This window comes from Megalobrama amblycephala, linkage group LG4 (genome assembly GCF_018812025.1).
Source record: "Megalobrama amblycephala isolate DHTTF-2021 linkage group LG4, ASM1881202v1, whole genome shotgun sequence".
Classification (NCBI taxonomy): domain Eukaryota; kingdom Metazoa; phylum Chordata; class Actinopteri; order Cypriniformes; family Xenocyprididae; genus Megalobrama; species Megalobrama amblycephala.
In genome coordinates this window covers 8,318,650-8,333,287 of record NC_063047.1, presented here as the reverse complement: position 1 = coordinate 8,333,287, position 14,638 = coordinate 8,318,650, and the positions used below count along the sequence as shown (strand labels likewise).

At 35.9% G+C, this 14,638-nt stretch overlaps 2 protein-coding genes across 3 annotated transcripts; both read right to left on the bottom strand.

Moving 5' to 3' along the window:
• Positions 1 to 259: 259 nt before the first annotated feature.
• Positions 260 to 8,650, bottom strand: tm2d2 (TM2 domain containing 2). 2 transcript variants are annotated; one of them, XM_048187239.1, is made up of 5 exons: positions 8,582 to 8,650; positions 7,621 to 7,811; positions 7,398 to 7,485; positions 7,163 to 7,278; positions 260 to 726 (listed from the first exon to the last, which is right to left on the bottom strand). In XM_048187239.1, exons 1-5 carry the CDS (start codon positions 8,627 to 8,629, stop codon positions 513 to 515), a joined length of 657 nt encoding a protein of 218 aa, XP_048043196.1. In that variant the 5' UTR covers positions 8,630 to 8,650; the 3' UTR covers positions 260 to 512. The 2 variants fall into 2 exon arrangements, with proteins under 2 accessions (XP_048043196.1, XP_048043195.1); XM_048187238.1 differs by lacking the exon at positions 8,582 to 8,650 and having other exon boundaries at positions 7,621 to 8,148.
• A 734-nt stretch (positions 8,651 to 9,384) lies between these two features.
• tbx3b (T-box transcription factor 3b) lies at positions 9,385 to 13,897 on the bottom strand. Its single transcript, XM_048187235.1, has 7 exons — positions 12,821 to 13,897; positions 12,169 to 12,436; positions 11,729 to 11,875; positions 11,528 to 11,604; positions 10,887 to 11,020; positions 10,054 to 10,604; positions 9,385 to 9,903 (listed from the first exon to the last, which is right to left on the bottom strand). The coding sequence occupies exons 1-7, from the start codon at positions 13,114 to 13,116 to the stop codon at positions 9,592 to 9,594; spliced, it is 1,785 nt and encodes a 594-aa protein (XP_048043192.1). The 5' UTR covers positions 13,117 to 13,897; the 3' UTR covers positions 9,385 to 9,591.
• Between the last annotated feature and the right edge of the window lie 741 nt (positions 13,898 to 14,638).

Genomic DNA, 14,638 nt, shown 5'->3' with positions numbered 1-14,638 from the left:
ACTGTATGTATTTTTAATTGCAAGCTGTTTCATAACATCTGTCGGTTGACAGCTCATTGTAGGTATTCATTCTAAAATAAGGTCTGTAACATTTCTGCAGCTGTTTTGGCATAGTCTGCAATCCGGCTCTGGAAACTAAACTTGGTGATTTTAAACATCATTTAGTAACCGATAGCATGTTCAGACAGATCATACAACAGTAAAGAAACAAAGGCACAGAAGTGTAGCATGTATTGAAAATACCAAACTTACTTCCTAGTCAACTTTGTTGTTTGTTTAATAAAGATTACACTCAGATCATCATAAATATTCATATTCAAACAGAGTTTTACTCTTGGATGATGACATTTATTTACATCACTGCTTCACATAAACACTTTACAAAAGAAACAAGAAGAACGGTATTTTACAAATAATAATGGCAAATAAGGCCCATGTAAGCCCACATGCATTCAGTGTATTCAATATAACTTGCAAGCACGAGAAAGGTGAAAAGCTACAGCCACTTTATGTCAATAGAAAGTGCACCAGTTGCTGCTGTCGCTGGGAGTCAATCCCCCTGTTATCAGGAGAATGAGGTCCACAAACCACCAGATGCCAAGGCCACCCAGGGTGAGCAGCTTTCCCACCGCAGTCCCGGTGTGTCCGAGACAGAACCGATCGACGCCAAAACATCCCAGGAAAAATGAGTACAGTAGGGTGGTGATGAAGTAGTGTCCTGTGTATCTTAGATATCAAAAAGAAAAACTATTAATGTCAATGCATTAATAGACTGAATAACTTAAAAAAAGGAAAAGAATTGTGCTAACGTGCAAGCTATGCATGTACTGAACAGACTGTCCACAGTTAAAGGGATAGTTCACCCAAAAATGAAAATTTGATGTTTATCTGCTTACCCCCAGTGCATCCAAGATGTAGGTGACTTTGTTTCCTCAGTAGAACACAAATGATGATTTTTAACTCCAACCGTTGCTGTCTGTCAGTCAAATAATGCTAGTGGATGGGAACTTCTACTATAAGAGTAAATAAAACTTGCATAGACAAGTCCAAATTAAACCCTGCGGCTCGTGACGACACATTGATGTCCTAAGACACGAAACACCACTATGTCCAACTGCATTCATCACTCGATTCGTTTGGTCTGATCGCGCTCTGACAGCGGCAGTGATGTCTCGCTCTCATTGAAGTATATGCGGGAGACATCACTGCCGTTGTCAGAGCGCGATCAGACCAAACGAATCGAGTGATGAATGCAGTTGGACATAGTGGTATATTAGAGGTAAAAAAAAAATGATATAAATACTGTTCGGTTTCTCGCACAAACCGATCGTTTCGTGTCTTAGGACATCAATGTGTCGTCACGAGCTGCAGGGTTTAATTTGGACTTGTCTATACAAGTTTTATTTACTCTTATAGTAGAAGTTCCCATCCACTAGCATTAATTTGACTGACAGACGGCAACGGTTGGAGTTAAAAATCATCATTTTTGTTCTACTGAAGAAACAAAGTCACCTACACCTTGGATGCACTGGGGGTAAGCAGATAAACATCAAATTTTCATTTTTGGGTGAACTATCCCTTTAAAGTTAATAATGAGAATAGTTTCAAAGAGATGCATTGTATATATTAGTGCTGCTGTCAATCGATTAAAAAAAAGTAACTAATTAATCGCACATATTTTCTGTAATTATTCGCGATTAAAAACATTGGAGTTTTTAATATTTTTATATTGTAATAATTTCAGTTACTCTACAAATTAATATAGAAGCAACTTAAAGACAATATATTTTAAATAGGCATCTTTTTATGAATGAAGTCCAGTATAACTGATACGAATACTGCTACTGATGTCTCTATAAAACTGATTTTTTTCTTGAATTAATAATAGACATTCAATATTACAGTTTAACTAAAAGCTATCAATTTCAACATTTTTCAATGGAAAATAAAGCCTTCCATCTTTTCTGATTTTTTTTCTGTTTTTTAGTACTGCATACAAATTTCCTGTATTTTCTGGTTATATTCTAATGAAGAGACTGAGAAATATTATATATAGTCATTATAACATTGCTAAAACAACATCTGAGGGTGGCCTACGACACAGTACTGTATGTATATCCTCTCAGTGAAAGGAATCTACAGTACCTCACTGCCCTCTTGTGGTAATTAAATAAAAGAAATATGCAATGCTCTCTCTTAAAGGTGCCCAAGAATGTTTTTTCACAAGATGTAATATATATATATATTTTTTTAATTATTTTTTTTAACTGCCTATTTTGGGGCATTATTAACTATGCACTGATTTTTTTCAGCGCGCCGCCCCTTTAATTCGCGTGCTCCCTGCCACACGAGCTCTCGATTATATTACAGCACATTTACAGAGTTCACACAGCTAATATAATCATCAAATGGATCTTTACAAGATGTTCGTCACGCATGTTGTATGCATGCTTCGAATTATGTGAGTAAAGTATTTATTTGGATGTTAAAGTTTTATTCTGAGTGAATTTGAGGCTGGGCTCCGTGGCTAACGGCTAATGCTACACTGATGGAGAGATTTATAAAGAATGAAGTTGTGTTTATGAATTATACAGACTGCAAGTGTTTAAAAATGAAAATAGCGACGGCTCTTGTCTCTGTAAATTCAGTAAGAAACGATGGTAACTTTAACCTCATTTAACAGTACATTAGCAACATGCTAATGAAACATTTAGAAAGACAATTTACAAATATGACTAAAAATATCATGCTATCATGGATCATGTCAGTTATTATTGCTCCATCTGCCATTTTCGCTGTTGTTCTTGCTTACCTAGTCTGTTGATTCACCTGTGCAGATCCAGACGTTACTGGCTGCCCTTGTCTAATGCCTTTCATAATGTTGGGAACATAGGCTGGCATATGCAAATATTGGGGCGTACACCCCGACTGTTACGTAACAGTCGGTGTTATGTTGAGATCTGCGTGTTTTCCGGAAGTCTTTTAAACAAATGAGATTTACATAAGAAAGAGAAAGCAATGGAGTTTGAAACTCAATGTATGTCTTTTCCATGTACTGAACTCTTGTTATTCAACTATGCCGAGGTAAATTCAAATTTTGAATCTAGGGCACCTTTAAAGAATTAGTTCACTTTAAAATGAAAATTAGCCCAAGCTTTACTCACCCGCAAGCCATCCTTGGTGTATTTGACTTTCTTCTTTCTGATGAACATAATCGCAGAAATATTAATAAATATCCTGACGCATCCAAGCTTTATAATGGCAGTCATAGGGATCAGTGAGAGTGAGCTGAAGAAAGTGCTTCCATCCACATATATCCATCATAAATATGTGCTCCACACAGCTCCGGGGGTTAATAAAGGCCTTCTGAAGCAAAGTTTGCATTTGTGTAAAAAAATATACATATTTAAACAAGTTATGAAGTAAGATATGTAGCTTCCGCCAGACCACCTTCCATATTGAAGTTACAAAGAAAGTGTAAACTGGCGTCACGTCAGTTACAGTTTTTCCATAAGTTGAATAGAGAAGGTGTAGGACGTAGTGTAAGCTCTGTGAACTGCAAGAGTTTTACACTTTTTGCAAACGTTGAATATGGAAGGTGGCTCATGCAGAAGCTAGATATTTTACTTCATAACTTGTTTAAATATGGATTTATTTATTTTTTTTATTTTTTTTTACACAAACGCTTCACTTCAGAAGGCCTTTATCAGAATCAGAATCAGAAAGAGCTTTATTGCCAGGTATGTTTACACATACTAGGAATTTGTTTTAGTGACAGAAACTCCACAGTGCAACAGAGTGACAGCGACAAGACAAGACACATAATAAAAGAATAAAAGAATAATATACAAATTTACAAGATAGACAAAGTGCAAAAAAAGCAAAAAAACAATATATAATATAGACAATTTGTATGTACAGTTATGATGTGTGCAAATTTGAAATATAAATAAGTGTTTTAAGTAAATAATGTGTAATAGTGTTGTGTGTTCCGTGTTTGTCAAGTGTTCATGAGATGGATTGCTTAAGGGAAGAAACTGTTCCTGTGTCTGGTCGTTATTAAGCCCCCAGAGCCGTGTGGAGTACACATTTATGATGGATGGATGTGGAAGGAATCCCATTCACTGCCATTATAAAGCTCAGATGCATCAGGATATTTATTAGTATTTCTGCGATTATGTTCATCAGAAAGAAGAAAGTCATATACACCTAGGATGGCTTGAGGGTGAGTAAAGCTTGGGCTAATTTTCATTTCAAAGTGAACTAATCCTTTAAAGCAGAGGTCAAACAACAGGAAACACTGTGTAACTGTAACTGGCTGTCATCTCATGTGAGTGATATTTTCTTTAAATAAATATGTGAAATGAATGATCAGTAAAACTAATTATCAGGGTTCTGATGTTTATGACAAATTAAATTTTCCATTACCTTTTGATTCAGACCAGTTTGCTGATTAATCATTTTGTGAACTATTTTGGTGATTCATTACTGACTCAAAAGAACACTATACTCACAAAACAAACATTTCTATGGCTAGCAACAAGCAAGTTTTACTCTACACAAGAGCAATAACTAGCTGATGAAATATTTTACAGCTGTATCCAGTATAAATATATCCCAAAATTTTAAGTTAATCATTTACATAATTTTATTATATTAAATATTAGCAAATAGCCCATTTTGTTGGCAAAAGCTATTTACACTAACTCTGCCCACCTCTTAAGGATAATGACAAGTAAAAGGACCCTATAACACAGCATCTATTTATATATATATACAGTACAGTCCAAAAGTTTGGAACCACTAAGATTTTTAATGTTTTTAAAAGAAGTTTCGTCTGCTCACCAAGGCTACATTTATTTAATTAAAAATACAGTAAAAAAAAAAACAGTAATATTGTGAAATATTATTACAATTTAAAATAACTGTGTACTATTTAAATATATTTGACAAAGTAATTTATTCCTGTGATGCAAAGCTGAATTTTCAGCATCGTTACTCCAGTCTTCAGTGTCACATGATCCTTCAGAAATCATTCTAATATGCTGATTTGCTGCTCAATAAACATTTATGATTATTTTCAATGTTGAAAACAGTTGTGTACTTTTTTTTTTTTTCAGGATTCCTTGATGAATAGAAAGTTCAAAAGAACAGCATTTATCAAATACAAAGCTTCTGTAGCATTATACACTACCGTTCAAAAGTTTGGGGTCAGTAAGAATTTTTTTTTTTTTTTTTTTTAAAGAAATTAAAGAAATGAATACTTTTATTCAGCAAGGATGCATTAAATCAAAGTGGCAGTAAAGACATTTATAATGTTACAAAAGATTAGATTTCAGATAAACACTGTTCTTTTGAACTTTCTATTCATCAAATAATCCTGAAAAAAAATATTGTACACAAATATTTTGTACAATTGTACACATTAAATGTTTCTTGAGCAGCAGATCAGCATATTAGAATGATTTCTGAAGGATCATGTGACACTGAAGACTGGAGTAATGATGCTGAAAATTCAGCTTTGCCATCACAGGAATAATCACATTGTAATAATATTTCACAATATTACTGTTTTTACTGTATTTTTAATTAAATAAATGTAGCCTTGGTGAGCAGACGAAACTTCTTTTAAAAACATTAAAAATCTTAGTGGTTCCAAACTTTTGGACTGTACTGTGTGTATATATATATATATATATATATATATATATATTTATATATATATATATATATATATATATATATATATATATACACACACACACACACACACACACACACACACACAGGTGCTGGTCATATAATTAGAATATCATCAAAAAGTTGATTTATTTCACTAATTCCATTCAAAAAGTTAAACTTGTATATTATATTCATTCATTACACACAGACTGATGTATTTCAAATGTTTATTTCTTTTAATTTTGATGATTATAACTGACAACTAAGGAAAATCCCAAATTCAATATTTTTAGAAATCTTGGCCAACTGAAAAGTATGAACATGAAAAGTATGAGCATGTACAGCACTCAATACTTAGTTGGGGCTCCTTTTGCCTGAATTACTGCAGCAATGCGGCGTGGCATGGAGTCGATCAGTCTGTGGCACTGCTCAGGTGTTATGAGAGCCCAGGTTGCTCTGATAGTGGCCTTCAGCTCTTCTGCATTGTTGGGTCTGGCATATCGCATCTTCCTCTTCACAATACTCCATAGATTCTCTAAATTAAGGTCAAGGTTAAGGTCAGGCGAGTTTGCTGGCCAATTAAGAACAGGGATACCATGGTCCTAAAACCAGGTACTGGTAGCTTTGGCACTGTGTGCAGGTGCCAAGTCCTGTTGGAAAATGAAATCTGCATCTCCATAAAGTTGGTCAGCAGCAGGAAGCATGAAGTGCTCTAAAACTTCCTGGTATACGGCTGCGTTGACCTTGGACCTCAGAAAACACAGTGGACCAACACCAGCAGATGACATGGCACCCCAAACCATCACTGACTGTGAAAACTTTACACTGGACCTCAAGCAACGTGGATTGTGTACCTCTCCTCTCTTCCTCCAGACTCTGGGACCCTGATTTCCAAAGGAAATGCAAAATTTACTTTCATCAGAGAACATAACTTTGGACCACTCAGCAGCAGTCCAGTCCTTTTTGTCTTCAGCCCAGGCGAGACGCTTCTGACGCTGTCTGTTGTTCAAGAGTGGCTTGACACAAGGAATGCGACAGCTGAAACCCATGTCTTGCATACGTCTTGTGCGTAGTGGTTCTTGAAGCACTGACTCCAGCTGCAGTCCACTCTTTGTGAATATCCCCCACATTTTTGAATGGGTTTTGTTTCACAATCCTCTCCAGGGTGCGGTTATCCCTATTGCTTGTACACTTTTTTCTACCACATCTTTTCCTTCCCTTCGCCTCTCTATTAATGTGCTTGGACACAGAGCTCTGTGAACAGCCAGCCTCTTTTGCAATGACCTTTTGTAATTGTCAGTTATAATCATCAAAATTAAAAGAAATAAACATTTGAAATGAATGAATATAATATACAAGTTTCACATTTTGAATGGAATTAGTGAAATAAATCAACTTTTTGATGATATTCTAATTATATGACCAGCACCTGTATACATTATGGAAATGATGGAACCCTGTTATATTGGGATTCACGTACTTGATGCATGGCTCATTGCCTCTGAGAAACTCCCGTGGTCCAGCGCACTCTATGCCATCCAGTGCCGTGCATAACACCTGGGTATGGTTCACATCTTTGTACACTTGACCGCCAAACTACAAGAAAATGTAAATTGTAAACCTTTTAAGCTGTTATTGATTTATTTATAAAAAGAAAAGAAAAAATGCCACTGAACACGAGGCGCATTATATCTTTCCAATAAAAATGTACTTGCCTTTACACACCCATAGCCCAGCTCCTGAAAGGCAGAGACATTTCCTCCGTGATCGACTGGATCTTGACAGAATATGAATTCCTCTGGTCTAAATGAGATAACCACAAATTATCTTCATATATAGAGTATAGACTATGCCTGCGCCCACTGAATTGTAAGTCGTCGTTGTTGTAGTGTACACAAAACAGGCCGCGTGCTTCAGAAAGATGAGGTGTTTACTTACAGGTATCGACAGAGGACGACAGGTGATGAAGGGCTGTACTCGAACTGCTCTGTGTGATTTGATGTTTCAGTAGGTATAACACTCTGCGTCACATTTTCTCCTGGTTGTTCGCTGAACAGAACTGTTTTGCTGGTCGTTACTCTGTTTCCGGGTGACTCGGTTGAGTTTTGCGAGTGAATCCCGTCCAGACACTGTAAAAGCAGCACTGTAAAGAACAACAAGAACTGACCGCATAATAAAATATAGTTGACTGAAATCTGCGGCATGATTTCTGAACAGCAGTTCAGCTGAACGTCTAAATGATCTTTCACCTAATGAAAGAGACAGCAGCTAAGTTACCTAGCGGTGGTTTTGCCAGTTGCATATGTAAATGCCAATCAACATATTACTGGCGGTATTATTTAATAATATGCGACTTATGTATCGTACTGTGACCGAATATGTACCATATTATACTGCTACTAGTGAACACAAGCTAAAACTGAGCTGTACTGTAGACAAAATAGGCGGCGCATTGTGATGACGCTGTTTTGTGTGGCGTTACGTCATTTCATATTATTTTCAGTATTATTTATATCAAGAAAAACATCGATATACTATAAATAAATAGTATTTCGCTGCTAAATACATGAGTAAAGTTCACCATCATGTATTAATGGGAAACAATTTGAGATTAGCATGTCAGCTTTTTTTTTTCCCCAAAGAAAAGTTGCTTGACTGGATAACACCATTACGTTGTAGTTCTTTTTGTAAAATAGATTTTATGGATGAATAGTAGTATTTTAATTCTTTGTGCACATTCGGGCAATATCTATTTTATTTAGACTATTTTAATTAGAAAGAATATTATAAATGTAATGTATCTTAATACGTATCACATTATTATTATTATTATTATATTACATATAATATGTATATGTAGGCTAATATGTATAAGTATAAACATACTAAGACCCCCTACCTCCACCCGGTGCTGAAGGAACCAGTAGACCAACAGATCTCGCTCCATCAAACGGGTCACGGATGACCTCTTGTGGTGAAATTAAGATGTCTAATCATAGAGGTGCAGAATGTTTTTGTTTTTTTGCTCTCATGAAAACTAAAGGTTTGAGGCTGTATGTAAATGTTCTTAAAATTCTTAAAGGCTTAGTTCACCCAAAAATGAAATTTGTGTCATTAATTACTCACCCTTATGTCGTTCCAAACCCGTAAGACCTTCGTTCATCTTCCGAACACAAATTAAGATATTTTTGATGAAATCCGAGAGGTATAGGACTCTTCCATAGACAGCAATTTGACCACCACTTTCAAGGTCCAAAAAAAAGAGTCCATGTGACTGCAGTGGTTCAAATTTTAGGTAGTGACAAGAATACTTTGTGTGCAGCAAAAAAAAAAAAAAAAAAACTTTATTCAACAATATCTTCTCTTCTGTGTCATTCTCCTACAGTGTTTACGTTCAGCACTTCCAGGTTCTACGTCAGAACAGCATCTCAGTATTGGTCGACCCCGTTCACGTGAGCAGCACTACGCATTCATATGATGCTAACGCAGGAGTCGCTGTTCTGACGTAGAACCTGGAAGCACTGAATGGTTTTTTTTCTAAAGGCACATTTATAAAAGCTACTTAAATGTCCAAATTTAACTAAGGCCTTATCCTGGCTTAAGACTTTTCTGTGAAACCAGACCCTATAGTTTTAGGTTTGCTATAGTGCAGTTAAAAAAAAAAATAATAATAATAATAAAAAAAAATAAAAGTAAAGCAAATAAAGGGGAAAACACAAATTTTTTTAATGGTTGCTCTGCAACTTCATGTATTTTATGCATTTCACACATTTACACAGCAGATAAAGACTAAAGAATAAATAGTATATATTATTTTTTTTAATCCAGACCTTCAGTTGCTACATACCATAGACTTAATGCACATAATTACAGCTTGCCAAATTTGTTGTTGTTCCTGTACAGTCATTTCTAGAGATCCCGACAGGTTGTGTTTTGATCCTCATTAGATTTTGATCTAAACTCAGTTGATCTAGGAGTTGTAATACCAGCATGCTCATTTGTATCAGTTTCACCATATGGTACAAATACTGAGGTTTGTGGCATTTTTCGGCCATGCACCCACATTGGTACAGGGTATGGTCTGCATCGGGATCGGTAGCCAACGTTGAGAAAAGGGGGCCGTTGAGCCTGGTATGAGACCGCAGACGAGGTGGCAGCAGATGTAGTCATGTAACTCTGCGGATAAGACAAGACCGTTCCGTGTGCCGAGACAAGCACACCCTGTGAAAATCAGATCAAAATACTGTTTTGTTTTTTGTTATAAGTACATGCAAGTTATACATTTTTATTATTTTAGAATCATTAGAATTATTTTTATTTTTAGTGATATTCAACCAAATATTAGGCTTAAATCATGAATTATGGACCGACCTGAGAGGTTGTTCTGTGCTGCTGAAAGTTCGGTGGTAAATCTGGCATGCCAATAAGTCTTTGTTGTGAGGTTGAGACTGAAGTGGTGTAACTTTGACCCTCCCCTTCATTTGACCTTCCAGATAACCAAGGACCAGTTGCTTCAGATGCCAAAAGTGGAAGTGTTCCAACATAATTAAACTGACATAAATTTGACAAGACTTGTGCCGGCACACACAGCGAATTAATTAGGCCTGGAGTGGGGATGTAATAGGGCTGAGCGAGCAAACCCTTCAGAGAAACATCAGTCACATCAACTGCAAACTTGGATTGTTCAGCATGTCTTTTAACAAAGGGTAAATGTTCAGTACCCTCCTTCTCACTATGCTTTTCCTTGTTGTTGACCTCCATCTTCCAGTCTCCTTGTATCTTCTCTTTTGAATCGTCCTTGGATTGTAGCACTGATGTAGAGATTTCTCTGGAATTTTGCTCATCTTGAGAAATTGTCTGATTCTCATCTTCTTTGCTTTCCTTCTCGTCTCCATATCCATCGATGTCGCTCTCATTCATATCTGTAGAGTAAATACGTGTTAGGAATACCAATAATATTAAAAAATAAAATAAATGATAGAAAGCACATACACATGACCTATTGTTTATGTGATGCTTTTCACATTCAACACATTAATGACTATCTTTTAAAGGGTAATTTCTCAGCCAGACTTAATGTGCGGTTAATTCGATCAATTAACCACCAAATCATGTAATTTGATTACATTTAAAATTGCTTGACAGCACGCATATTAATATTATATTATATTATATTATATTATATATAAATTACAGCTGAATACCTGTTGAAGTTGATGTAACGACATTAGTTTCTTGAATTAAACAATTTGATGAACTTTGGTCAAAAGGTGAGTCGTCTGTGAACACATTGGCTTTTTCCGCTTCCACGTCGCACTTTTGATGCAACATCTGTTTCCTAAGTATTGAAAAATATTCATGTCAGTGGATATTAGAATGATTCTTTTCAGACAGTGCCGTTCATAAGTCCACACTGAAAATGTAATTAAAACCTGGCAATAAAGAGAAAGTTTGAGAAATTAAAAACAGACACGACATGAATAGGAGAGATTCAGCACTAATCAATTAATAAGTAGGCCTACATTTGTGACATTGATCGTGTGAACTCCTTTGTTCCAAAGGTCAAAGATCCTATGTGAATCATTCTCAAATCATGCTGGGGAACATAATCATCAGGTTACAAAGTTGTGCTCATACAGCTCAAGTGCTGCTGTCATTAATGCAAAAAAAATAAAAAAATAAAAAAATAATTCAGTTTAACTTTTCACTTCAGTATAGGCCGATAATAGGCCTATACTTCGTTCTGAAAATAAATGAAAATGCGAAATATTAAAATTTTAAAGTAGAAATTAATAGGCATATTTAAGAAAAAAAAAAAAAAAAAAAAAACACAACACACACTGACCTTTTCTCTCGTCTCCCATTTCCGGTATCGCGGAATCCTTTTGCAAATGGATTATTATCGATTTTCAGCTGAGTTATCTGTAAAGGTAAGGTTAACGTGTTAATGAAGATGCCACATTTCTTAAGTGTTGTGAAATTTGTTTTCAACTTTATTAGGAAAATATGCGTTTCATAAACATTTGAATCAATAGCCTGCGGTAACCTTTTCGTTTTGGTATGCAGTCACAGCGATAAACTCAGTCTCAGGAAACACGTATGTTTTGAACGTGCTGTAAGGAAGTTTGAGGATGTCGTTGGCTCGAACGATATGAAACCTCGGCTGATATTTGTGCATGGAGTTTAAAATAGTCTGCAAAACAAAATCATATATCCTTTTTCATAATCATTAGCCTAAACATTAGCTATGTTTAAACAGCTTAAAACATTTCTGTTCGATTCAAGTATATTAAAAAAAAAAAAAAAAAAAGCACAAAATTAATGAGCTGTGCGAAACATGCAACTTGTTGAATGTTCATAACGCAATTTGCATTTTACACTTGCTTTACATTGACTAAAGAATGAGTGTAAGGTGAAATTTACAATAAAAGTAGTCTATAAAATTATGAATCGCATATAGGCCTATAGGCTACGATAAATACTCACAAATCCATGTTTGTCAGATATATTGTTCGTCAGTTTGAGTTTATGAAAGGTCACAGCTTTGGACATCCATTGCTCCCCGGTAGCAGGACTGTCTGGGTGGATGTACATTCGTTTGGGCATTTCTGGATCGGCCTTTCCAGCGACCAGCCAACGGGAGTTGTGAAACTTGTATCTGAAGTCATCAGCCGCGACTATGTCCATCAGCAAGATGTACCTCGCCTTCCCGTCAAAGCCGCTGCAGCGCACTTTAAATGCTGGAAACATGCGCCTAAAAGAAGCAAAAGACTTGTGACTCACTCATCCAAGAAAAACATCTTCCAAGAACGTTGTGTTGATGTTCAGACTATACGTTATTTCTGAATATTCTCTGAACGACTAGTTTTTGTATCATTTTGAGAATACCATTGAAGGCCAGATAACTTTGAACGGACATTCTATTAAAGTTACTGTGTCTGTAAGAATGTTTGTTCATAACTTTGAGAGAATCTTGACAGAACGTTAGTCAAAGTTCTGAGAACGTTCCCTGTTTTCCAGTTCAGAATAGGCTACATAGTGACGCCAGAATAAACAGCGTACACAGGAATAGCTCGTCAAAGCGCATTTTCAAAACACACTCCACCGGGAGCCTAGTTGTTTTAAAGATTTTTCTTACCTTCCAGACTTTGTTATGACCATCTCCGTACCGCATTTGTGAAACTGCCCCCACAGGTCCTTGCCTTCCAGGTGAACCACGGGGTCATCCTCAGGTGCCAGTCCGAGGTCTCTCGTATCCACGGAGAGGTGCGCGGGAGAAGCGGCGTCTTTGAGTGCCAGACGAATAGAGTTATGGTGGACGTTCGTAAACTGCCGTTTCCCGTATCCAACAGGAAAAAACTGTGATTGTTGTCCCAGCATCGAACTAATAGTGAAGTCAGTGGGACTGGCCGGTATAAAGTTGTGATACGCCATTCTCTCAACTTGTAATCACTCCATTCCCACACCTCCTCCTCTCTGAAATCTTCAGCATTCACTCCTTATGTGGAATCATGCTAGTTTCAGTGTGTCAGAAGTTTTACTGTTTGTCAAAATTAATATCGCGATTTTGAATGAGTCCTCCATTATCATGCTTTCATGTCTTTGTCCTGTTGAGAGAAAACCCCAACAGCAGAGACAGTAAAGGTTTTTTTATGGGGTCTCGTGCGCACAGATGAACTCTGGGGACCTTGTGCCGGATCTCCAGATAGCATGGTGGTTTGTGGTCGGGACGGGCGGGTCAATCAGGGGCTTCTGATTGGCTCTACGCAAACCAATTGTGCTTTATAAGGGCGTGGTAAATCGATTTTTATAAAGAATCAACTGCAACAAAGTGATTTGATACAAACGAGCATCAGCTGTTCAGATTTTAGTATTGCTCATGTTTGTGAATAAATTAAAGAAAGAATAGGGCATATAAAAGAGATCGAGGCTAGTTGTCGTACTAAATAATGTTAAGTCAAAGTATAATTGCTCGGACCAGATGTTTTCTCTGCTAGTGATTTTGTATATTCAAAATCCTTTTTGATTGATTTATTTATTTATTTATTTATTTATTTATTTTTTGTGTGTGAATTCTGACACATTTTGTTACAGTTATAAGGCAAATGACCACAATACAACCACACTGAACTACATTCAGACTAGAATCTTATATCTGACATTGATATATTTATAATATAGCCTGCATGTTTGCAAAAAAAAAAAAAAATGAAATTTTGTATGTCATTGTGTAGGTCTTTTCTGTTTCATAATTCATTATTTATTTTATTTTATATAGTGCCAATTCTGACATCCAAAACAAAAACTCCCTTTTGTTAGTTACAGTATTGATACTTTTGTATGTTACTTTTTACATATTTGCTGTTTTGTTTCATAATTCATGATTTGTCATTTTGTTTGTTAATTGTTTTAATGTGTACATTTTTCTGAAAATGATAAAACAGGTTGTTAAATGGCAGGTTTCACTGTGACCCCTTGCTATATGCAGAAATTGACATGATATTCACTGTTGCTATTCTAACATTATTTTAAAAGTAGTCATGTTATAATGGCAGTATGTAGAACAAACAACAGTATATATATATATATATATATATATATATATATATATATATATTGCCCTAACTGATGCTCTTTTTAGGACTGTCGCATTAAATTACCCCTCCCACTCACCTCCCACAAGACCACCCATAATCAATCTAACATCTGTAATCTATGTAAAAGCACCAAACAGCACAGCCACAAAATATAATCCAACATGAGAAAGCTGTTTAAACTTTACCTCACACATTTTACATATTTCTCCTAGTGAAGTACAACTGTCTTATAATATAACACAATTTTGAGGGGATGCCCTTAAATATGTCCTGTCTTTTCTTGCTTACTCTGTCCCATAAGATCATGCTGTGACATGAGTGGGAATTGACTGTGGAATCAATTGATGTATGCTTTTGAT